The sequence below is a fragment of the Python bivittatus genome, unplaced genomic scaffold (assembly GCF_059951505.1).
Source record: "Python bivittatus isolate LINGU-HERP-01145 unplaced genomic scaffold, Pbiv_v1 ctg000980_np1212, whole genome shotgun sequence".
Lineage (NCBI taxonomy): Eukaryota > Metazoa > Chordata > Lepidosauria > Squamata > Pythonidae > Python > Python bivittatus.
In genome coordinates this window covers 47,049,355-47,072,064 of record NW_028277125.1, presented here as the reverse complement: position 1 = coordinate 47,072,064, position 22,710 = coordinate 47,049,355, and the positions used below count along the sequence as shown (strand labels likewise).

General features: G+C 38.8%; 1 protein-coding gene across 5 annotated transcripts in view; it reads right to left on the bottom strand.

Moving 5' to 3' along the window:
- Window positions 1-72: 72 nt before the first annotated feature.
- PDCD11 (programmed cell death 11) overlaps window positions 73-22,710 on the bottom strand; it is a 34,591-nt gene continuing 11,953 nt past the window's right edge. For 2 of the 5 annotated variants that reach the window (XM_015891604.3, XM_025163427.2), the window contains exons 11-36: window positions 21,627-21,687; window positions 21,113-21,259; window positions 19,294-19,545; window positions 17,793-17,936; window positions 16,941-17,135; window positions 16,329-16,499; window positions 15,497-15,716; window positions 14,627-14,782; window positions 13,989-14,104; window positions 12,858-13,372; window positions 11,358-11,420; window positions 9,976-10,075; window positions 9,559-9,648; window positions 8,516-8,618; window positions 7,956-8,133; window positions 6,627-6,683; window positions 6,332-6,454; window positions 5,699-5,821; window positions 5,222-5,378; window positions 4,952-5,065; window positions 4,711-4,848; window positions 2,702-2,952; window positions 2,286-2,454; window positions 1,321-1,474; window positions 745-910; window positions 73-446 (exon numbers count right to left, since the gene is read on the bottom strand). In XM_015891604.3, coding sequence (XP_015747090.2) covers window positions 275-446; window positions 745-910; window positions 1,321-1,474; window positions 2,286-2,454; window positions 2,702-2,952; window positions 4,711-4,848; window positions 4,952-5,065; window positions 5,222-5,378; window positions 5,699-5,821; window positions 6,332-6,454; window positions 6,627-6,683; window positions 7,956-8,133; window positions 8,516-8,618; window positions 9,559-9,648; window positions 9,976-10,075; window positions 11,358-11,420; window positions 12,858-13,372; window positions 13,989-14,104; window positions 14,627-14,782; window positions 15,497-15,716; window positions 16,329-16,499; window positions 16,941-17,135; window positions 17,793-17,936; window positions 19,294-19,545; window positions 21,113-21,259; window positions 21,627-21,687 — 4,135 coding nt within the window. In that variant the 3' untranslated portion in view covers window positions 73-274. The remainder of the gene's footprint in view (window positions 447-744; window positions 911-1,320; window positions 1,475-2,285; window positions 2,455-2,701; window positions 2,953-4,710; window positions 4,849-4,951; window positions 5,066-5,221; window positions 5,379-5,698; window positions 5,822-6,331; window positions 6,455-6,626; window positions 6,684-7,955; window positions 8,134-8,515; window positions 8,619-9,558; window positions 9,649-9,975; window positions 10,076-11,357; window positions 11,421-12,857; window positions 13,373-13,988; window positions 14,105-14,626; window positions 14,783-15,496; window positions 15,717-16,328; window positions 16,500-16,940; window positions 17,136-17,792; window positions 17,937-19,293; window positions 19,546-21,112; window positions 21,260-21,626; window positions 21,688-22,710) is intronic. The other 3 variants (XM_007423239.3, XM_007423238.3, XM_088131676.1) reach the window with 3 other exon arrangements.

Sequence of the window (22,710 nt, the reverse complement as noted above, 5' to 3'; positions counted from 1 at the left end):
AACCAAGCAGTTGGCTGCTTTCTCCCAATTATTAATTTTATATTTTTTAAAAAATCAAGAATCAAATAAGGCTACATATATAATTATTTTATTTAAATTTGGGGGGAAGAGTATAAAAGGTATAAAACATTTACATGAATTACGGTGTTAATAACTTCTGGTCCTGACTAATCCAATCTGTTATTGAGATCACTGGGAAATGCAAAAATGTCTGCTTCCCTTTTCAACATACTGGGATTGAAAGCAAGACCCCAAAGTCTGTCTACCGTAAAGGTTAGTTCTCAGCAAGGCTGTTCTTGGATTCCACATACTCCAATGCTGCTGCCTTAACAGCCTGGATTGTTTCCACCGTGCCATACTTCTTCTCATACTCCAGATAGCGCTTAAAGAAAAACTTCATCTTCTTTGCTGCTAAGTTTAGGTGAATCACTCTCTCAAAAATATCCCTGTGAAAAACCCAAAACAATATTCAGAACACAGTTTTTAATCTCATATTTTCTGAACTTTTTCTATTTAAAATGACTAAAATTGTTAGCTGGATTCCTCCTATAGGAAACATACTTCTGGTACAAATTCTTTAGGTTTCTCATCTAGTACCCTGAAGCCTTCATTGTAACTTTTCCTTGCCAAAATCCAGCCTCCCTGCTTGCTTTAATTTTAAGGCTAATACACATTCCCAAGCTTGCATTTGCCTCTTTGCTGGAAACTTAGAATCCTAGCCTTCACGCACATGCTAATACTCACCGGACTTCTTTTTGGCTGCCATATTTTATCATTACATCTATGTACACTGACCAGATGTCTGTACGTTTTGGGTATGTGCTCAGGATGTTTTCAAACATGGCCTTGCCATGCTCTGCATCACCAAACTGAAACTCCAACTGTGCCAACTTTGAAATCACATCCACATCTGCAACAAGAAGAAGAAACAATTTAAAGGATTCTTTCCACTGGTCATTATTACTTTTGCCTAAAGTCTAAAGATGCAGCTATTATTTAGAAATATGCTGTAAGATACATCCTCACTAGAGGAATTCTCAGAGCAGATTAGCAAACAAGGTGGAAAGGTCTAATTGTTTATTAAAAAGTGCATACTGAATTTGTTTCTCTGTATTAACTTGAAAGAAAAAAAGAATAAATTTATTAAGAAATGGAGGTAAAAAGTTCATGGGAATGGAAGAAAATGACTGAAAGAGGCAAAGATGTGGATTGTTATAATATAGATAACATAGATATTAATATACCCAAATCTAATTGATGGCCCAATGGGGAAGATATAGTGATCACTATTCAAGAGAAGAGAAACCAAATAACTCTTACGCTCTTTGTCTGGCAGGCATTTCAGTGCACGTGGCATAAGTCTGTGAGCTGCCTCCACCAAACCACGTTTCAGAAGAAAAGTAGTGTATTTCACCCACACAGACTTTTCCTGACGGAAGCGTTTCAGCATTGTGTTGTATAGGTCATCAGTTTCCTGAATGGATCAGCAGAAAGGACAAAGGCTCATCCTAAATATGCAAACATTTTTACTTCATATTGCTCCTAAATTACAAAGGATATTCTAGCTTGCTTTCACAAACATATACTAGGAATACTCCTGGATTTCCTATCCTATCTTCTAATCATGATAGAAATGGCTAGTAGTTACCCTTATGCTAAGAGATTTAGATGTTTATGTGGGGCTGAACAGATAAACAGACACAGCTTGAACACAGCTGTCTACTGTTCTTTTCAGTCTTAAAAGTTCTACACTATTAAAACATTCCCCAAGCTTTAATGATTCAACATCTGCTCAGAATGCCAACTGCTACTCTAGAATCTGACCAGCAATTCTAAATTCAGTACCAAAGGGTTGAGGGGGAAATCTTCTCTCATATTTACAAAAAGAAATAATATACATTAAGCCTGTGTAAGTTATTTAATGAAGTGCTTCTCTGAGCACAAGCTTAATATATAACTACATATGCTGCTGCTTCATCATCAACTGCCAATTCTGCAATCTTCGAATATAGATTTCATAGGTCCCAGAGCACATTTTGCATCCAATCATCCAGAGCAAGAGGCAATAATCTGACACTGAAAAGAGCCATGTAGAGATAAGCTACCTGCTGCTCCAAACAGATGCAACATCCACAAGTCCAAAGCATAAAGGGAAGTCTAGGACAAGCTGGACCAGCTTAGGTACATTCATTCTTAAGATGAGACAAGTATTCTTCCTGTCACACACACACACAGATGAGTAAAAATGATCATTCTCTTTATCATGCTGCTGTAACTGGCATCACCTTATATTTCTCAGAAGCACTGTAGATGTCTGCCAATTGCTGGAAGACCTTCAGAGGCTCATTGTACTGAATTGCTCTTTCAAAAACTTTCATCAGTCCTTCCTCTGTGCCATACATATTCTCCAGGTTCAGCAAAGCGACCCACACATTCAGCTTTTCTTGTTCCTCTCTGAAGAAGAAAGAAGACAAAATACTATACAAAGACCAAAGCTGTCTTTTGATGTTGCTATTCCTCTCATTTTGTTTCTGGCTAGTTTGTACTGAATTACTGGTGTATTTGGAGACAGGTAAGAGAGAAAAGTTGCATTTTCCCCTTACTCTGCAAGTATTTTATTTTAAGATCCAATCAAGCAAAATACAGCATGGATGTGAGCTGTTACCAAGTAAACTAAAGGTCAACAGATAAGAAAAGTCACCTAAAGGAGATGGTCTTAAGTGCTCTTTCTGCAACAGCTCTAGCTTTTTCTATCTCTGTAGCTTGGAGATGAAAAGCCATGAATTGTAACCAAAGGATGGAGCTATCAGGACTGCCAAGGACCAAACGGTCAAAGTCATCTGCTGTCTGTGGCTGCTGCTTGGGATCCATTAGGGCAGCTTCTAGCTTGGAGAGTTCCTTCTCTGCCTTTTGCTTCTCCAGCTCCTGCTTCTTTTTTGTTTGCTTCTTGGCCTTAAAAAAAGAAAAAAGAGAAAGACCTTGACCACTGGAAAACCTGCAGTGCTGCAAGATAACTGTTGTGATCCTGCTGCGCTCACACACACGCACAAAGGAGTCTATACTCTGGTACAGCAGCAGCTTGCCTGACAGCAGCTTTCTTGAGTCTGGTCCGGCAGTGCAGAAGCACAACGTAGCATGAGACAGGACACCCAGCAGCAGAGACACAGGCAAGACACAACAAGACACGAGTAATTACAAATGAGGCAGGAGGGGGTACTAGATGGCTGTCATCCCTGAAGCCTCCCCTTCCATTTATAACGACATCTGGTGTTCCTCATTTTGGAGGGCAAGGCTCCCTTCTCGCGAGTAGCCTCACCAAACGCCTCTGCAACATTCTTTTTTCCATGCGCCTCATCCTCACATCAGGAGGTTCCACATCTTCCACCTCATTATCAGAGACTAACTCCAGCTGCAAGCTGTCCAACCCCACCTCTGACAGCTCAGCCTCCTGTTCATCTGGTGCAGCCTCCGACTCTGACTCCGAATTGGACTTAAAGCCGCCCACGACAATAACATAAGACAAAGTGGGGTGGATCCAAGAGCCAGATACTGCTCTAGGGGCCAGATGATAGTACAGGTCATGGCAAAAACCCTGCCCTTTTCACATGTCTCTTATGGAGGATCTGTTTAAAGCCCCAGAAGCACCCTTACATCTTCTTCCAGACAGAAGTTGCTTGAAAGTGCTCCCAACTGAATGGGCCTCCAAGTGCCAACCCCTGAAACTGGATCCTATCCAGTGGCTCTTCCAAATGGGAAAATCGCTAAGGATGTGGCATTTGAAAGCCCACCCAGCTGGAAGCATTTTTAAATGCTGCTTATGTAAGAACTGGCTTTGCCTGATTTGTATTTTACTCCTTTGGGAGAAATTCTAGTGCCTTAAAGTGCTGGTTTCCCAGTCAGGAGACAGGTCTCATTTGTGAGGCAGTGGAACCGACGGGGTGTCTTGGTAGTCTAGACTGGATCAGTGAGTTAGAAGTTTTCTATCCTTGTTATAGAGGGATGACACTCTATCTCTTTCAAACTTATTCTTAACACCAACTGTGCCACAAAAGTCCTTCTTGTCATTATGCCACCCTTTGCATTATTCCATTGTCCACCTTTATATCCATGGCTAATATGATACAATATTCTGCAGTGCAAATAATGTCCATGTTAGCCACAGACACATGGAGGACAGATAAGGGGGTTTGGAGAACAGGGGTATAACTAAACATTTTATTTTATTTTTTTGTCATTTCCAAACTTAGAACTCTTTCTTCCTCCCCTCTTTATATTTATTTGTGTTTTTAAGTGTTGTAGAAACTGCCACAAAACTTTAAAAAGTAAAAACAAAAATCCGCAGACATAAAAAATTAGCTGTGCCTACAAAAGTATTCCCTTTTCAGAGTTACATATCTCAGAAAAATATTATTGTATATATGTATATGTGCATGGATATGCTTTATCCCAGACACTCTTCTCAAAAACAAACTTCCTGTCATGAAGAAACCTGCACCTGGGGGAGGGGAGACAGAAATTCAGAAAGTGCCACAGGGATTTTTCTTATGGCTGGCTATACCACAATCACTTAACTTTATAAAGAAAAGAATCTCACACACACGTCCCCAACTACATGGGCTCTTTTACAGAAAGATAACTGAAAGGCAACTACACCTAACTGCCAATTACATACAATCAATCCCAAGAGCAAACAGTACAGAAATACTATACCACGGATTCTGTCTCATCTTCTTCCTCGCTGTCTGAGCTGTGCTCCGTCGGTCTCAACGTGGTTGCATCCAGCACATTTAAGCCCTCCTCCCACTTAAAGCTGCTTAAAACCTTCAGTCTTGGAACTTCTTTTTCCTGCTGAAAGAAAAGCAGAAATATGTACTCGCACCCATCATCCCACTAGGTTCACAAATATGGCCCTCACCTGTCAAAAGGCCTACCCTTTCCTGCAGCCTTTTACCTTCAACTTTCTCTTATGCTTCTTCTCCTTCTCCTCTTCTTCCCGATAATACACCTCAACACCACTATCACCGTCCTCAGTGCAATAAGCTCTCTTTTTTGCTGGCGTTGCTTCCTGTCATTGAAAGAGAAGAAAGTGTTAATAATTTTAAAAATTAATATGTATTTTTGGACACGTGTAATAGAAAGAGGGTTTTTCAACTATATTTGTTTAAAAACGCTTCCCAATCTCTGCCTCTATCAACCCTAAAGCCTCTTCCAGGATAGATACCTGCTTGCTTTCAGAGAGCTTCCTCCTCTGATTGCTTGATTTCTGGGAGGGTGTATCCATTTCGCTACATGGCTTTTCATCACATGGAATAATGCTTGGCTTCCCAATGTCTTCAGGAAGGAGTGAGAGCTCCACAAGGTTTTCTTGTCTGTTTATGCTGCAGAATGATTAGAACACCCGAAGTGGCAGGAGAGAGAACCAGCATAATTATGAAATCTACGGTACCCTCTTAATTGTACAAAGTGCTTTACAGTTTTAATCTATTCAGCTTCACACCATTTCAGTATGATAGTATTATGATCATTTTATAAAACAATTAACATAAAGTAAAACACATATACAACTTGCCAAAGCACTATAGCCTGCTTAAGCTATGGACCTCTCTTAATCATACATTTTACTGCCCCCCACCCCCGGGCCTCCCATTCATTTTGCCACCTCAAAGGAGATGCTGCTTTGGGGAAATATCCCACTTACCTGAGAACTTTGGCAGTGAGGAACTGGCCTATATGTATGTATTTCATACATAGTGACTGATCTGGCACAAAGAATGGGGTGACATATTGAAGTGGAATTTGACCCACCACTGAATCAGATAACCTGTCAAGAAAGAAGACTGTGAATTCTAATGCTCAAGTGTACTTCAAAAGATAAATCATGCATTTTGAAATGGTGCCCATGACACAGCTAAAAAAATACAATAAGTCCATGGACATAACAAGGATACAGAAGCTGCATCCATACGGCCAACACTATCTATAAGAAGAATATAAGTTCTATATTATTGGTGCTTCTCTAGTTGCCATATGGGATAGAAAAGTAACAGTGTTTTTTTCAAACACAAATAATTATTCTCAGAAAACTGATGGTATGAAAAACAAAAAGCTGCCTGATTTAAGGAATATGTCTGCATAGATATACAGAACTACAGAACACATCTTTCTCATAAATGGAACACTTTTAATTTTTAAACAAACTGATAGGCAAACATTTTTTTTAAAAAAACTATTCATTAAATCTGATAGGATTCAAATACACACACACTAACAGGCACACACAGAAGTGAGATAATATCCCAATTTACTTTTATGATCAGCAAACAAAACCCACCCCAAAGAGATGCCTGATGCTGCAATGGATTTGACATAACCTCTGATGAGTTGACCATTCTGAATGTTATCAAGGGAAGCAATTTCAGGATCTTCAACTTTATGATGGCCTTTGGGATTTATCCTAAAATAAATATGAGAATTAGTAAAGTGCTTTCTTCTTGCATAGGCAAAATAAATTGGACAGTGTCAAATCCCATACTCTTCTCTAAATGGACATTTATAATACAATGGAATTGCATTAGGACTAAGAGCAGATATTTCTTCTGATAGTATATGAGGTAGTATTTCCTTACCTGGATGGCCGGAGGGATACTTTTACTGCATTGTCTTCATTGGAAAGGATATAACATCTATATATAAGAAAAAGGAAAAAGTAACCTTGTATACAACTTCAGATGTGGTTATGCCTACTAAAAGAAAAAGAAGGTGATTACATTATACATGCCTTAGATCAGTGTTTCTCAATCTCAGCAACTTTAAGGAGTGGACTTCATTTCCTAGAATTCCCCAGCCAGCATGGCTGGCTGGGGAATTCTGGGAGTTGAAGTCCACACATCTTAAATTTGCTGAGGTTCAGAAACACTGCCTCAGATGTATCATGGCTGGAGCATCCCAAAACACTGTACATAATACTGGTTTTGAGGGGTACTTGGAAGAGTTGATCCAGAATAAAGTGGCAAGGTTATCAAATGTAGCATAAAGGAACATGTAACTCCTTTACTGAAATACATGCATTAGTTTTGATTTGTTTCCTTTCAGACACTGATGATATTTAAGCCCTGAAGGGTTTAGATTTGGGGTGGTTGAAGTATCACCTTTTCTAATACAAGCTGATTTGCCTACTGCAGTAATCTTCAGGGATCTTCCTACATTTCTTAGCATCCCCAGAAATACATCTGGTTGGGACTATGAAGAGGAATTTCCCTATGAGTGCATCTAGGTTTTGGAAATCCCTTCCAGGAGAGGCTTATCTTCTCCCTCGTTTAATGAACTTTTCAAAATTAGTTTTAAAAAGTTATTTTTTAAATCACAGATGACATTTGATGTTTTTTTTTACTGTTGCTGTAATAATTTGTGAATTATGCTTTTAAATAATTCAGCTCTGCCTTTTATAGTTAGCCACCTTGACATTTTCTTTTTTAAAAGGGAGTACAGGGTATAAATCTTCAAAATAAAAACATAATTTTATAAAATTATTTCTAAGCAAGGATCCATCAGGAAACACTGGCAGTCAAAACAAAAGATCTGTTTTCAAAGTAGCTTAAGAAAATAAATGATCTGAAAATGGGAATCCAAAATATAGTTTTGTAACAACCTGGTACCCTTCAAATGCACTGGAAGCATAATTCCCAGGCTTCCACAGGCATTGCTGGTTGGGAATTATGCTCATAACAGATTGAAAGGCACTAGGTTGGAGAAAACTGCTCTAAGCAATCAGCACATACAACATCTCAATATGACCTGGTTAACTTTAAACTGGCACTGATATTACTCTGAAACATTCCACAAGCCAAAATGTAATATAAAATTAGCCATCTAAAAGTAAGGAATAATCAGGAGAAAAGGTCACTGTTAAAGGTAATTACCTTCAGTTATTTAAAGCTTTTGCAGAAGGCTCTTACCTGACGATTTTTCCAACGCTGAAGTCTTCTAGCGGCTGCTCAGTGTATGAATCACTTAGGTGGAAAAAACTGACTTTGCCAATCCTTCCAAATGGAAGCGTAATATGCAGACCAACATGTGGAATCATTCGTTTCACACTGCCTAATGTGATTGTTCCTTTCTCTAGAGAATGAATGCCTGAGGAAATTCAGAATGATCAGACACTATATATAACTCTTATATACCACACTTTCTTATACAGTACCTTTAAGATGTTTGAGATTATTAAGTAGATTGCTATTCTTAATTTTCAAGCCTACCTTAGATCAATTCCCAAGTACAAAAGGTTTCATCCAGTCCCAATTAGGGGGCTAGAAATTCTACCCCAGTGTGCAAAAGATTGTATCAAACTGCCAACAGCAGAAAGAAAATAATTTCTTTCTATAATTTCTGTACCACTTGCTCCCAGTGAATGGAGTCAGCAACCTTTTCCTGGCCCTGGGCACCATACCCACTAACTGTAATTTGGCAAAATACCTCTTTCTCCGATTTTAATGCATTGTTTATTGTTTAATTATACCTGTTAGTGACAGAGAGAGTTTGGTTCCAGAAATATCACAACCAGTCACTGTTGCAGTCAATGCCTGTCCTTTTTTGAAGCATTTTCTGGCATGTTTTATATCCTGATGGAATGAAAAGAAATAGACACTACTATCAAAAGATGCTCATGGTATTTGCAAAAAAATCCTGAGTTATCAAGAGATCCACAGTAAATGTGCAGTTACAGGAAATTTCTGCGAAATGTTCTGGACTACTGCAAAAGCTGTTTGAGAGACATTAAGAGTTAAGAGTTAACTGGAGAGTTAAGGCTAAGCATAGGCTTCAAGCTATATAGCTATTTAGTAAATGCTCAGGGAGAAATCTTAAAGTTTTCTGCATGAAGAACCAAATTAAAGCTTCATGTGTCTACTTCTGCTCCTTAACTCTCAGAGAATGCAACAACCCTGTTACAGGCAAATTATGGGCTATGTAAAAATGCTTTTATGCAAGGTACAGAATTCACAGAAGATGGCCTAACTAGAACAGAAACCTAAAACATTTAACTGAGTCAATGGAGAGGGGGAGTGTCAAACTGATAGTCAACAAGCCACCAAACACTTAGATTAGCCCCAAAGAGTCAGTCATCCATAGGGCTAAGCTAATTCATTCTGATTACTCTCTGCCTAGCTAATGAGAAAGCGGCTAGTAATATAAATATTTCCCATACTTCTCTGGCATAAGACTCACAATACTAACCACTTCTTAAAGAAAGTTGGTGGGGGAACTCTGTTCCCATAATGGTGACTTCTGTGTGCTAACAAACCACCAATAACTGGGTTATGCATGTTGTGGGGATCTTATGGGATCTTAAAGTTTAATCAGATTAATACTGTTATCCCCTAGAACTTTTAATAGCATAGAAACAGGAAACAGAATTATAATCATGACACACTATACCATAATGTAAGGTGTGGTGTATAACATTTTAATGCTGTTGTCTTTTACCAAATGATAAATTTTCACATTACTGATAGTAGCCTCCCGTGCTTAAGAATCCTGTACCTCTTATCCCTTAGCAATTACCTTCGGATTCGTAAAAAGCAGCAGCTGTGAAACTCTCCCTCTGATGGAAGGAGTAACTTCCACCTCCAGCCACTTCTTTAAGACATTGTACTGAGAAAATAAATGACACAAGAGAGCAAATTACTTCAGCATTTCATTGGAAGAAGACAGATAGTTTATAAACATAACTGCTAACAAGTGCTAAAATTCTTTTGAGAATTTCAGCATTGCCTGCACCTAACCTCACACACATATGAACATAAAACAAGGTAAAAAGTAAAAGTTCAAAATATTCCTAACTCTTTAAAATAATAATTTTGGAGAAAAAGATGCAAGTGATTTTTTTTAAAAAAATCATACATTTCACTGTATTTCAAAGTTAAAAGAAAAGAAGAAAAAATCCCCATTGTACAGATGTTGAAAAATTCTTGGTCTCACCTTCTTAACATAGCATGTCACCATCTCCCCAGGTTTCAATGTTCCTTCTGGGCTGTCATTTTCAGCACACAAGGCTGCTTTGCTTTCCCCTTTCAGTTCACTGATCACAAGAGAAGGTAAAATAGTTATACCCAGGCACACTACTTTGGCCCTCTGATTTCTCCCTTCTCTGCAAAGTATCTTCTACTTATAAATTATTTGGGAACAATCAGTTTCAAGGCCACATGTCTATTTAAATACTAAGATACATGTTACAAACTTATCTGATTCTTATCTAACATGAACATTCTGGGTTATTTAGAAATATTTGTTCAGATTAGAATAGCACGACTATCACCTACGAATAATGACTGATTTTTAATTGTTACTCCATTTATGGTAGGCACAAAGCCATTTGTACCTTTTTTTCTTCCTATATGCTTCCTTTAATGCTATATCTCAAGGTAGGGCCCAGAAGCTGGAGAGAAAAAGGGAAGATAAGAAAGACCCCTTCTGTGTATTCTGCTTTATTTGTAGAACGAAATGTAGGAACCAAGTAAATTAGTTCTACAAATTAGCTTGATCTGTTCTAGAATTTAATCAAAGGAACCTGGAGTGCACTTGCCTGGCTGATTCAATCCAACAGAGTTGGCGTGCTCTGGGTTCCTTTGATTAAACAATGCCATTCTATCAGGACCCTGGAAGCTCACTTTCTCTGTTGCAGCACCTGCCCTCCAGAATGAGGTCTCCTTCCCCCGAGATCTGGGTGGCCCTCACCCTACTAGTAGAAGCTCCATCAGAGGAGTGTATGTTTTGTTGCCCTGTTTTGCTATTTTTGTTTTTATTATTATATGTTTTTATTGTTATTGTTTGTGTTTTTTCTTTGTGAATAGCTCAGAGTCACTGGGAACTGTGACTGGGTACGGCACAAATTTAATAAATAAATGAATTCAGAAAATATTATCAACCCAGTATTTCTGACAGCTTTTTCAGCTACGTGTATGCTGGGAGGAACAAGTAGTTTGAGATCCACTCCATGGCCTTTCCCATATCTCTAAATCAAATTCCCACTCTGCACTTCCAGGCTATAATATTGTTGGCCAGCTTCTTCCAGTGTACACCACCATTTTAGCACTGGCCAAGAAATTCAGTAGTCTGCACCAATCATTTAGTTATTGCATATTTGAACTTAGAAGCATGTAAAATAACCAAGTCATCTCCACATCTAATCCATGTGTCTAACATGTTTCCCTCATACAGTTCCATGATTCTTAGAAGCAGAATGTCTACATTGCCCTTGGTATTTATACCTAAAAGGAAAGTTTAGAGGGTGGATTAACATTTTAAACATGTTCCGAGGCTTCATCTGAATGCCTTAGCATTGTACTGAAAGATTTCCTTACCTTGGTCGGACACTGAGCTCTAGGAATGTACGGGTGAAGTGGGTGTGGGTGATGGGCAAATATCTGTAAGTCAAGAGCATATTAGCATATGAACACCATTTGGAATCATGAAAAATAGAGACAGCAAATTCATTCACCTAACATATTTGCAGAATACTAATAAATACACAAGTCAGCAGCTTTTCACCTGCTAATGTTAGACTAGGTTCATCTTCATTTCAAGAAAAGGAAATATATCCCATACTATGCAAGACATTTCTAATAGCTGTGCTTATCTGTAAAAATAATCTTTTTTCGGAAGAAAAAAAATGTTCTTCAATTATATAAAGCTTGTTTCCCAAGAACCCAAATGCTTGCAAGTCCAGTATCTGTCAAATGCAGTATTCTCCTGGTTACAAAAAAATACACAACATAAATTGTAAGACCCTGTGTGTGTGTGTGCATGCGCGCATGTACATGTGTGAACGCAAACCTTCGAGTCACTGCTGACTCCTGGCGACTGCCTGGACAAGTCTCTGCAATTTTCTTGCCAGGATTTCAGAAGTGGGTTGCCAGTGCCTCCTTCCTAGGGCTGAGAGAGAGTGACTGGCCCAAGGTCACCCAGCTGGCTTCATGCCTAAGGCAGGACTAGAATTCACAGTCTCCCAGTTTCTAGCCTGGTGCCTTAACTACTACACCAAACTGGCTCATAAGACCTTGGGTCTGTATAAATATATCAAAATTCAAACATTTCAGATTTCTTTCTTCTTTTGTCAACCTCAACCTTTTTAATTTAGGGGATACATTTGCAAGTATTAAAGAGATGTTTCTTAAATATTCATATAATAGAAAAGCACATTTAAATTTGAAAGTCCACTGAGGCTTTTCAACTGTTCATGGCAACCTAACTGAATTGTAGTCACACAGCTTTGGACAGATTTTCAAATCCTTATCTCCGCTTGCTCCTAAAAAAGACACCCTGACTCTGAACATATAGACTAACAGCCACAAGGAGTTTTCTCCATACAAAAGGGAGAACGCAATGTTAAGCTGTATAAGACCTGACTTTAACACAAATGGAAGGGGAAAAAATAACTGTATTTAACTTCTTTCACCAGGGGAGAATTCCAGACTGCCTTCTTTTCCTCTGGATTGAAATGGGTGGGTACTTAGATGGGAATAGAGATCATAGTGCTTAAAACATTGGACTAAGAATGAGAAAACTCAGGTCTAAATCCAAACTCAGCCATAATAACTGACTGGGTGATCTTGGGATTTCCACATGGCTCTTACTGTTGTGGGAAAAATTAGGAGATGGAGTGGTATGTATCCCTGAAGGAAAGTGGGGAGAGGTAAATAAGTCTAATAAATAAATGTAACAAATAAATTATCTAGAGGTAGGATTAAAATTAAAAAACAAAACAGCAAATGCATGAGAAATGCTGTGCTTGCAAGCCGATTGAACCACAATGAAAATAACTGTTGGCTACAATATAAGAAATATAGAAAATGTTGTCTTACTTGTGACTTTTAATGTCTTTACCCCCAATTACCCGGGCAGTAATCTTCTGTCCAACCTTTAATAATGATGTTGGAAAGGCGCCTGCGGGAACATCATCCAGGATCTGGGATGCATGAATGGAGCCAGTCAACCGATTATTAAATGCCACTAAGACATGGGTGGGTTTGACAGACTTAACAGTTCCTTTGACTATATCTCCTGAGCTTGGCAAGTGTTTCATCCTAGGTGATCTGTCCTCTAATGTCTCAGATTCATGACGTGATCTGATTACACTTTTTGTCTTCCCTGAACTTTGCACAGCAAGTAACATCCCATGATCACCAAGCTGTATATTTTTCAGAAACACTTTGACTGACTGTCCCATCTTCAGTTTTTCAGAATCAAATCGGAATGTGTCATTCAAGTGGGAAGCCACAGGGATTGCAATCAGCTGACCTGTTCCTACCAACGAAACAACTGCATGCTCTGTAGCCACGTGCTGCACAACAGCCTCATATTGAGAATTCAGGATTAACTGAAATACATAGAAATTACATTCAGAAAGCCAAAGAAAAATCTGTTACAGATGTAATATACTCGCTTTGCCCCATTTCAGACTTATGTTTTATCCTTCATTGAAAAAACTCCAGCAATTCCACAACTTTTTAGTCATATCTGAGAATTTATTACAACTTTCTAGGGATATACCATTTTAAACTTTTAGGCTATAGAACTGTGAAGAGAAAAAGCCCCCCAAACATTAAAATGTATTAAGACTAGCAATTAATGCTTAAGGTTCGGATGAAGGGAAGCCCTTAAGATATTCCCAGACATGCACCTATGTGGGATTTATTCTAACAGATGCTATTATTCCCCAAAGGTTAAATAATATGTGAAATACTGTAACTTAAATCAACACCACTTTTAAGTCCCTCTAAGACATAGGAAAGGACTAATATTTTTTCCTTTCTCTTGATATCTTATAATATCTTTTAAAAAGACATTATACAACCTAGCGGGACACTCCATTGTGTAGACTTGTCCATTTCTGTAACTGTCAGAATAATGCTTTTTCTAGCTTCTATCATCACTGAAATAAGCATGTATCTACCTTAGAATTAAGTGTAAAAAAGAATATGGGGATATCATACCTTCTTGGTTTTGGGAGACAGCAGTTCCTCTCGAAGAGATACATAGATCTTTGATTTCAGAAGATCAACACAGAGAACTACAGCTTTTGCTTTTTGACCTTCAAGAATATTTTTGCCTTAAAAAAACAGTACTTAGATGAAGATAATTGTTCCATGTTCAGCTAAAGAAAGCAACAATTAATGGTGCCCTAACACAAGAAACTTATTTAGTTAAATTACACCCTTACTACACAAAGAACAAGTTCAATTCCCAGTGACTTCATAAACCTAAGTAGCTTTCTGGAAATAATACGGAATCAGTTAGCCATCACCTTCTTCTGGGATTTGTTTTTATTTCCCTGTCTACTCTACACGCTGGGCTTTCCTGGTGGACTCAAAGTACTAAATAGGTCCCTCCCTGTTTAGCTTTTTGCGATCAGCCAAAGCTGGAAAACTGCTGCTATCTAACTGGGCTATAATTTTACTAGCACAGAGGAGGGAAATCCAAAATTCACTTGGTCGCTTGTGTACTCATTATCTCATTCCTCGTTTCTATCCCTCTGAAAAGATGTAACTCTTCTGCAATCAGTGATTCATTTTCCAGGTAACAAACAAGACAGAGATCAAGCAAGAGTTGGGGGGGGGAATAAATATTGTACCTCCAAGTTGGCTGTGAATGGCTATTACAGTCAAACCGCAAACACACGGGCCACTGAAAATTGCCGAACCATCTGCCTTAACTTCGGTAACTACCAGCTCCAGCCTCTGCCCCACTCTTAATTTGGACAGCTTCTTATCCACACTGGAATCATCTGCTGATAAGGAGAAAATGAGTTAACTCTCATTGGCAGCTTGGTTTTTCATTCTGAAAGTGTATAAGGTTAATGTACATTTTATCTTCATCTTTGGATGAAGGTTTCAATGTCATAATAATTAAGTTCCCCTAATAAGTTTCCTTAAGTTAGATCTCTCAGAATAAGACAAAAATAGCAATCTATGGCCTTCAGCTCCCTAGAATACTCAGCATAGTACTACTGTAAATGGATAGTACTGATGGGAGCTAAATGGGCAACACCTGTGAGATAAGGTTGAACTCCAATACCTAGCAGTGAGGGACAGCGCCACCTGGTGGGCCACAAGTTGCCTAATTCTGAGGGATCCATTTTAAGCACTGACACCTGAAAATTGCCTTCTTGTGTTTAACTTATTATGGAGATAAACGCAAAAGATTAAGTGAGAGTAACTATTGTTTTTCTTTTTCTGATTTGTCAAAATCCACAGCACATGCAAACAGAAATTGCCAAATTAAACAAAACAGATCCAATCATTATATATATATAAAACAGAAAGTCACCAGGCAACGAACTTTGTCTGAAACAGAATTTTATGACTCTCAACTTTTTTTTTTAAATGTAAATGTTTGCACAGCTTGTGCTGTGAAAATAGTTTTCTGCAATGCAGCCACCACAATAGCGAGTGCTGACGTAAGACTTTCACATGCCATCTTTTGTATTCCCAAACACTTTTACCTCTATTGCTCATGAAGCTCATGATCTCCTGCAGTTCATTAAAGTACTGTTGCAGTAAGCAGAAGCTCTCAGAAACAGACCCCTCAACAGAGCACTCCGATATCTTCAGGGACAGCAGGATGCGCTGCTTCTCTTCATCAAGGCTGGTCACCTTGGCAAGTACAGTTTGACCTACCACAAAATGGTCTTTTGTGTCTGTCACAAACTTGTCACTCATTAACTGCAGTGATTAGGAGACAGGGTACAATTATATCAGCATCAACCCCAAGGCCTCCAAGAGGAGAGCAATACATTCCAAATGGCTGATCAGGACAAATTCTACCAGCTACTGCAACATTTGTTCTTATTTCACCTGATGCCTTTGAGTTATTTCTACTCTTCAGTATGAACCAGCATGTAGCAGGCTTGTTCTTGCTTAAAGTTTGATAGGTAATCAAAGTTGCATAATTCCATTCAGAGTTGAATAATTTTGTATATTTTGAAGTACTGGCATTTTTTGGCTCCTGAACGCAAATCTTGCCTGCAGAATTTCAAGCTCTGCCCCTACTCACAACCTATTATAAAACCACTCCAAAGGTAAGTTTTAATTCTTGAAGTTGAATTGACAGTGGAACCAATAACCCAAAGGTATGGTGGGCTTCCCTTTGATGGATGTGCCTCTGTAGTGAAGGGGGGAGGGGATGGGTTGGATTTTATGGCCTAAAAGTCTCTCTCCAGCTCTATGATTTTATGAAGAATAATATGGCATAGGACATTTTAACTTAAAACATACCCCTCGACCAATGTGTCTGAATAAAGCAATTTTTATAAGGAACAGTGAAACAAATCCTACCGATTTGGGGGCCAGTCCAGTCAAACCATATGGGAACTCCACAAATACACCATAAGACATGATGTTTCTCACAAAGCCAGTAAGCAGTAATCCAGGCTGGATGTCAGCAAAGTTCTTCACTACATGTTCTTCCTCCATAGAGGAAATCAGTGCTGGCTTTCTACTCAAGATCTATGTAATGAATTAAGGAAAAAAAAAGAGAAAGAAATAGGCCTGACAATTTCTTGTACTTGATAATGAGAAACCAAACATTCCACCGAAGACTACCAATGTGATAGAAGCTGAAAAACTGTTATAGCAGAAAGGCACCTCATCCGCCCTAATCAGCCTTCTTCAACTGGTGTCTCAACTGAGGCAGAATTTCCAGCCAGTGTGGTCCATCTGGAAGGCAGAAGAAACTGGGGAAACATGGAATAAGTCATGATGCAGACAGCTAACCTTAAATTTTAAGACAGATTCCATGGGAGAAAAAACCAACCAATCCCCACCCCTACACAGCAATTTGGCTGGGAATCGCAAGACTTCGGAGAGGACCGCTACAAGTACATGCTATTGTACAATATAAGGTGGCAAATGAATTATATCAAGTTTTGGCAAGAATTAAAAGGATACAATGTGACCTCCTTTGTTATGGAGGCATATAACCTTTTGGAGAATATCACCTTGCTTGAGCCAATGCCACCACAACTTGCTATTGGACACATAATCAGAAAGCTGCGTCGTGGGAAGGTAGGCCAAAACACTGTTTGGTAGGATTGCAACTTCTAGGCCATCTTCTTTCTTGTTCAGAATTTTCACATCTACAATCTAAGTAGCACAATAAAGAACAGAAATTTTAAATATGTAGATTTTCACTTTATAATGCAGCATTTTCAGGATCCCAATGGAAATGACAAACAAAGCAGCTATCCTAAAAATAAATGTCTAGGAGCAGTAAGAATTTTTACTAAATCTCATATAGAGCAATGTTACTCCATCAAGCAGCTCAACATTAGCTCATGCTGCTGTATCTTTAACCCTTTACAGAAGCATTGCATTCTAGCGTTTCCTGTATAGTAGCAAGTTTCTTTGCTGACAATTAAGAAATGAAAACGAGGGGAGTGAAAACTGTAAGATTAATATTACAGCTGTTTGTGTTAAATCAAAATCCTACCCTCTCAACTGCCTCCTTACAAGAGAAAAATATTTTAATCTCCCTCCTTAAAAAGGAGTGATATGTGCAGAATGGAGGGAAAATGAAATTGAATCGTGACTATTGAATAATCAATCTCCCCGCCCTTTTTATCTTTTGCTCTGGGAAAGTAAGAATTTTGTCAGGGTTGATGAAATTGGAACCTTTCCTCCCCACATATGTCAGGGAGCAACAAAATATATTGAATTATCCTTGATGGCTTTATTTGTGCCTCTGAAGTACACTGGTATCCTTCTCAAGAAAGAGAAAAGAAACAATTTAGAATAAATTACCTGTCCAATTTCATATGCCATTTCATGGTTCTTTGAAGTCTCTGCGCTTCCAGCATTTTTCACAACAGCATTATCTGCCAGCCTGAATGAAAGCAACAATCTTTCCTGCTCAGGCTCACATTTTAATACACTGACCTTGACCACCTGTGGTAAAAAAAAAAAAAAGGAAAAGCATAAATAAATATAGTTAAGTGTATTCAGTTCTACAAACTGAGGATCAGTTTGCCAATCACACTAAACTGGTTCATCATCAAACATGGACACTGACTCTGTCTGCAAGCAGCCGAACTGCCTATGAACTGATCCACCATGTTTAACATGAGGTATGAATGAGGAACCTTAGCTTCATTCATTTGGGGAAAAAACAGAGAATGAAGACTAAACAAACTACAGACTACGAAATACTGCTTCATTCTTTGATTCTTCCAAAGCAATGTCTTCTTTGTTTCAGGATTGGAGGCAAGTACCTGGAAAAGATGTCGTTCTCTGGTTTCTTCTAACCAGAAGAAATCAGACTCCTGTTTTAATACCACATACTTAGCTTGGTTAACCAAACCATGGACAGGTCATTAATTGTACAACTAATTGTGGACAGAGCCAGTAGGTACCAATGGACCCTGTCTCTCCATATCACCATATATGTAAATAGTCACTATCAGATTCAGACTGAAACTTTATACATACTAAATGCACAATCGTCATGCATTTCATGATGATTTTTTTTTTTTTTTAATCTGCACTCAGTCGTTACCGACTCTGCAGTGACTGCTTGGACGAGTCCTTGCAGTTTTCAAGGCAAGGTGTTTCGGAAGTGGTTTGCCAGTGCCTCCTTCCTAGAGCAGAGCCCAGCTGGTGAGCGCAGGAGGCGGGGTTTCCGTTGCTTTGCGCCCTTTTCGGGCGAGCGCGGTTTTTCGCGCTTACTGGCAACTGCTCCCAACTCCTTTTGCAAGGCGCCACCAGCATTTTTCCTCCCACCGGAGTGAGAGTACCCATTTATCTACTCACGTGAGTTTTCGAACTGTTGGGTTGACAGGAACTGGGGAGGAAACAGGAGCTTACCCTGTTAACACGAAGGCTGGACTCGAACCGCTGAAGCGTCGACCATTTCTGGCCGGCAACTTTCAGCGTCATTAAGCCGCTGCACCATAATTCCATAATTATAATTATAAATATATAATTATAATTAATAATAATTCCATAATTGCTACTCTCTATCGTATTACCAACTTCTTTTTTCACTTGGAAATTCTGTAACTGTTCATCAGACTTGTGTAGTTGTATAGATTTTATTTACTATTTTATGGCTTTTTTCACACATTGATATGTTTAACTTAAAACTGCTATTTTTAAAAAAGATAAACTATTCTGTATTGCTGTCTAGATTTTAAAAGATAATCAGTTATTGCATGCATACCAAATGTGTTATGCACACATATGCACTTCAGGTAGCTGTTATAACGACAATACTCAGGGGTGCTTTTTATTTCTACCAAACACTTACCTGGCCTTCATAGAAGGCTTCTTGAGGAGCAGTTAAAGGGAGCATACCAAGTTCATTAGTGGGTACCAAGCCCCTCACATCATTATAGAATTTTACAATGCAGCCAAATTCCTTAACGCACACAACAAAACCATGAGTGACCAGGCCTGGCTTGGCATCTTCAAAACTGGCAAGGATGGGGAGCTTGGAATTAACAAGGGTTCTCTTAAGAGTCAGAATAAGCTTCTTTGTTTCAGGATTGGAGACAAGTACCTGGAAAAACAAAAGATTGGACTCATGTTTGTTGAGTAACAAAAGTAGCTTCAAGCCAGGAGAATGAAAGAAATTCCAAGGTTATGACTGGTTTATTCAACTGGAGTAAACACAGTTGGTGTGACCCTTAAATTCAGAAATATAAGAGTCACTAAAGCTGGAAGACAACTGGGAAGGAATTTATTTCCTTACATTATAAATATGATAATGAATGACTCTGAATGCAAATAATTTGAAATGGAAGTAACCATTATCCTTCAGACAAACTTCCCCCCAAATTGGGGCCCTTGAAGTACACTGGAATAATTCTACACTTGCTTACTTAGAAATGACTATCAATAAGTCAATAGATTTTAACCATATAGGTAGTCCTCAGGTTGTAACAGCAATTGGGACCAGGAGTGCCATCATTAAGTAATGCAGTCATAAAGTGCAATGTCACATGACCACATCACTTAGCAACAATCCCAGCAGTCCCAGTTGCTGTTGTAACCCCAAGACGTTAAGCAGGAAGCGGCAGGAGTCCCAGGTAAGGAGCATAAGGGGGTGCCATAGGAGGGTGGGGGAGACTGGAGGAGGCCCTGGGAGGCCCAGTGCAGGCCACGTGAGAGTTGGGGGAGGCCAGGGGAGGGGGCATGCTGAAACACTGCACAAGCGCAGGAAGGCCATGGGGTGGAGGGCATGGCGCGGCACAAACATAGGAAGGCTGTGGGGTGGAGGGTGCGGTGTGAGCCCAGAAAGGCTGTGTGGTAGAGGGTGAGCACAGCACAAGTGCAGGAAGGCCATGGGATGGAGGCGCAGTACAAACACAGGAAGGCTGTGGGGTGAAGGGCATAGCGCGAGCGCAGGAAGACTCTGGGATAGAAGGCACAGTGTGAGCACAGGAAAGCCGGGGTGACTTACCAGAGCAACTTGTGACCATCCCTGCTGGCTTCCCCATTGACTTTGCTTGTGGGAAGCAGGCAGGGAAGGTTGCAAATGGCAGTTATTTGACCACAGCGCCCTGCAACATCATGAACATGAGCCAGACACCCAAGTGCCCGGATCATGATCACATGACCGCAGGGGTGCTACGAAGGCTGGAACTTTGAGGATTGTTTGGATGTCCATTTTTTCAGCACCACTGTAACACTGAACAGTTGCTGAATGAATGGACATAATCCAAGGGGTACCTGTATTAAGAAGACATGCACAAGATTATGACATACTGTAGGGAGCATGTTAAAATTTAACTGATGAGAAACAGGTGTCAGGAGTTATTTTTAATGATGCTTAAATATATTTCTAGACATGACTTTGGGACAGAATACATGGGTTTTTCTTATTTTAGCCTCAGAGATCACTAATTAAGTTAGGCTAAAACATAACAATTTGCTTAAGGGTACCTAGCAAACATCATGGGTGAGAAAATTTGCATATCCAATTGAAAGTTTACCCACATTGTCACAACACCTTTAACAATAAAGGCAAACTGTTATATGGGAAATATTAATAACAGTTAACAAAATTAAATTTAAAAAATATTTAAAATAGAATTTAAATTTAGGTTGTTACAAAAAAATCTTACCCGACACTTGACAGTGGTCCCTGAGCTGTATTTCTTCTCTGGCTGTTTCAACTTCACATCTGCAAGATGCAGATAGGGGACAAAGCCCTTGATACTCTCAGTGACCTTCACTTGCATGCCCAAGGGCTTCAGACTCAACACTTTTCCCTAAGAGTCAAAAAGAGAGAGCAGGTAACAGAAAACCAAAATATTACAAGGCATAAACAAATCATTTAACATTCCTTCTTCCTCTTAAGCATGTCAACAATTCATAGCTCACCTAGTGGAAATCATACTGTAATGGCTGGAAATCATCCTATAATGGCTCTATGCAATAAAATAGAACAAAATAGCACTGTTCTACTAGAGTTACACATAATTTGGGTTCAAATAAATATACCAAAAATGTTAATATTCTTTCAGAAATACTTGAATAAAATCCTCAGTCTGAGGTTTGTTCAGTTATGATAGCTGATTTACAGAAAATATAGACAGGATTACCAAAGAAGCAGATTTTTTCTCTTGTTGAACTTACTTCCAGCACTTGCCCAGGATTTATATCATGGTATCTCAGAAATGGAGCATTAATAATATGTCTACAAGCATAAAAAGAAAGAAAATAATTGACCTTTGGCATGAAAAAGTAAACAGGATGTTTAAATAATAGCTCTCTTGCCTCAGCCTCACTCTCTTAAGCAAGTCAACAATCACTGAATCATTTTCAATCTACACACAAAATATTTTAGATAGGATTGTGCAAATTGGCTGAATCATGGATTTGATCCAAATCATCAATCTAATTTGAAGATTGGGAAAATGAAACAGTTTGATCTGATTCTTCAGTTCAAAGGGTCTAATCAATTTTCTGAATTAGAGGCATCAAATCTCATTCAATTTTACAATAAGATGTAGAAAGTTGATGTGATGATTTGATCCAATTGGCTTCAAATCAACTATTTAATCAAAGCTTTACAGAGAATTCATGTGAAAAGATATTCAGTAGCAATAGAGCCTAAAAACTCCAGCTCAACATAGTCCCAATTCTCCTTTTTGTTTGCCCCTTTCATCCCTACCACTGCTTCCTGAAAGATGCAAAATTGCATTATTAGCTACAATAAGCCTTCAGGAACCTCTGCAACTGTGTCAATACAACCTAGTGAGTAGCTTTGCTACTCTGTTACAACCTTCTTTAATCCAAGTTATATTCTAATAGGTTGCTTACAGATGTTTACATGTTTACATAATTTTTTGTCACGTAAACAGCAATGCAAGGGTAAGATATTTGTATCCAAATAAAGCAGAGAAATTTGATAATTTATGAGTCACACTGCTAGTTCTTTTTCAGCCCAGAGTCGTTTCAACAAGATGGGCGATGACAAATTTGATAGACAGACAGACAGACAGACAGACAATACCAAACTGGAGATTCTTGAATTAAAACACAAAGGTTAGAAGTACATAAAACTGATGTTAAAGTAAAAACGTGCAGTTAACTTTAGTTAACTCCACATAAGTATTTATGTCTTTCTGAAAGCCAATGAGACTTCAGCACTCAAGAGAACTGAAATATATCAATTATTTATGAAGCATTGGGAAGTTCCACCTGCCTTGGGCAGTGT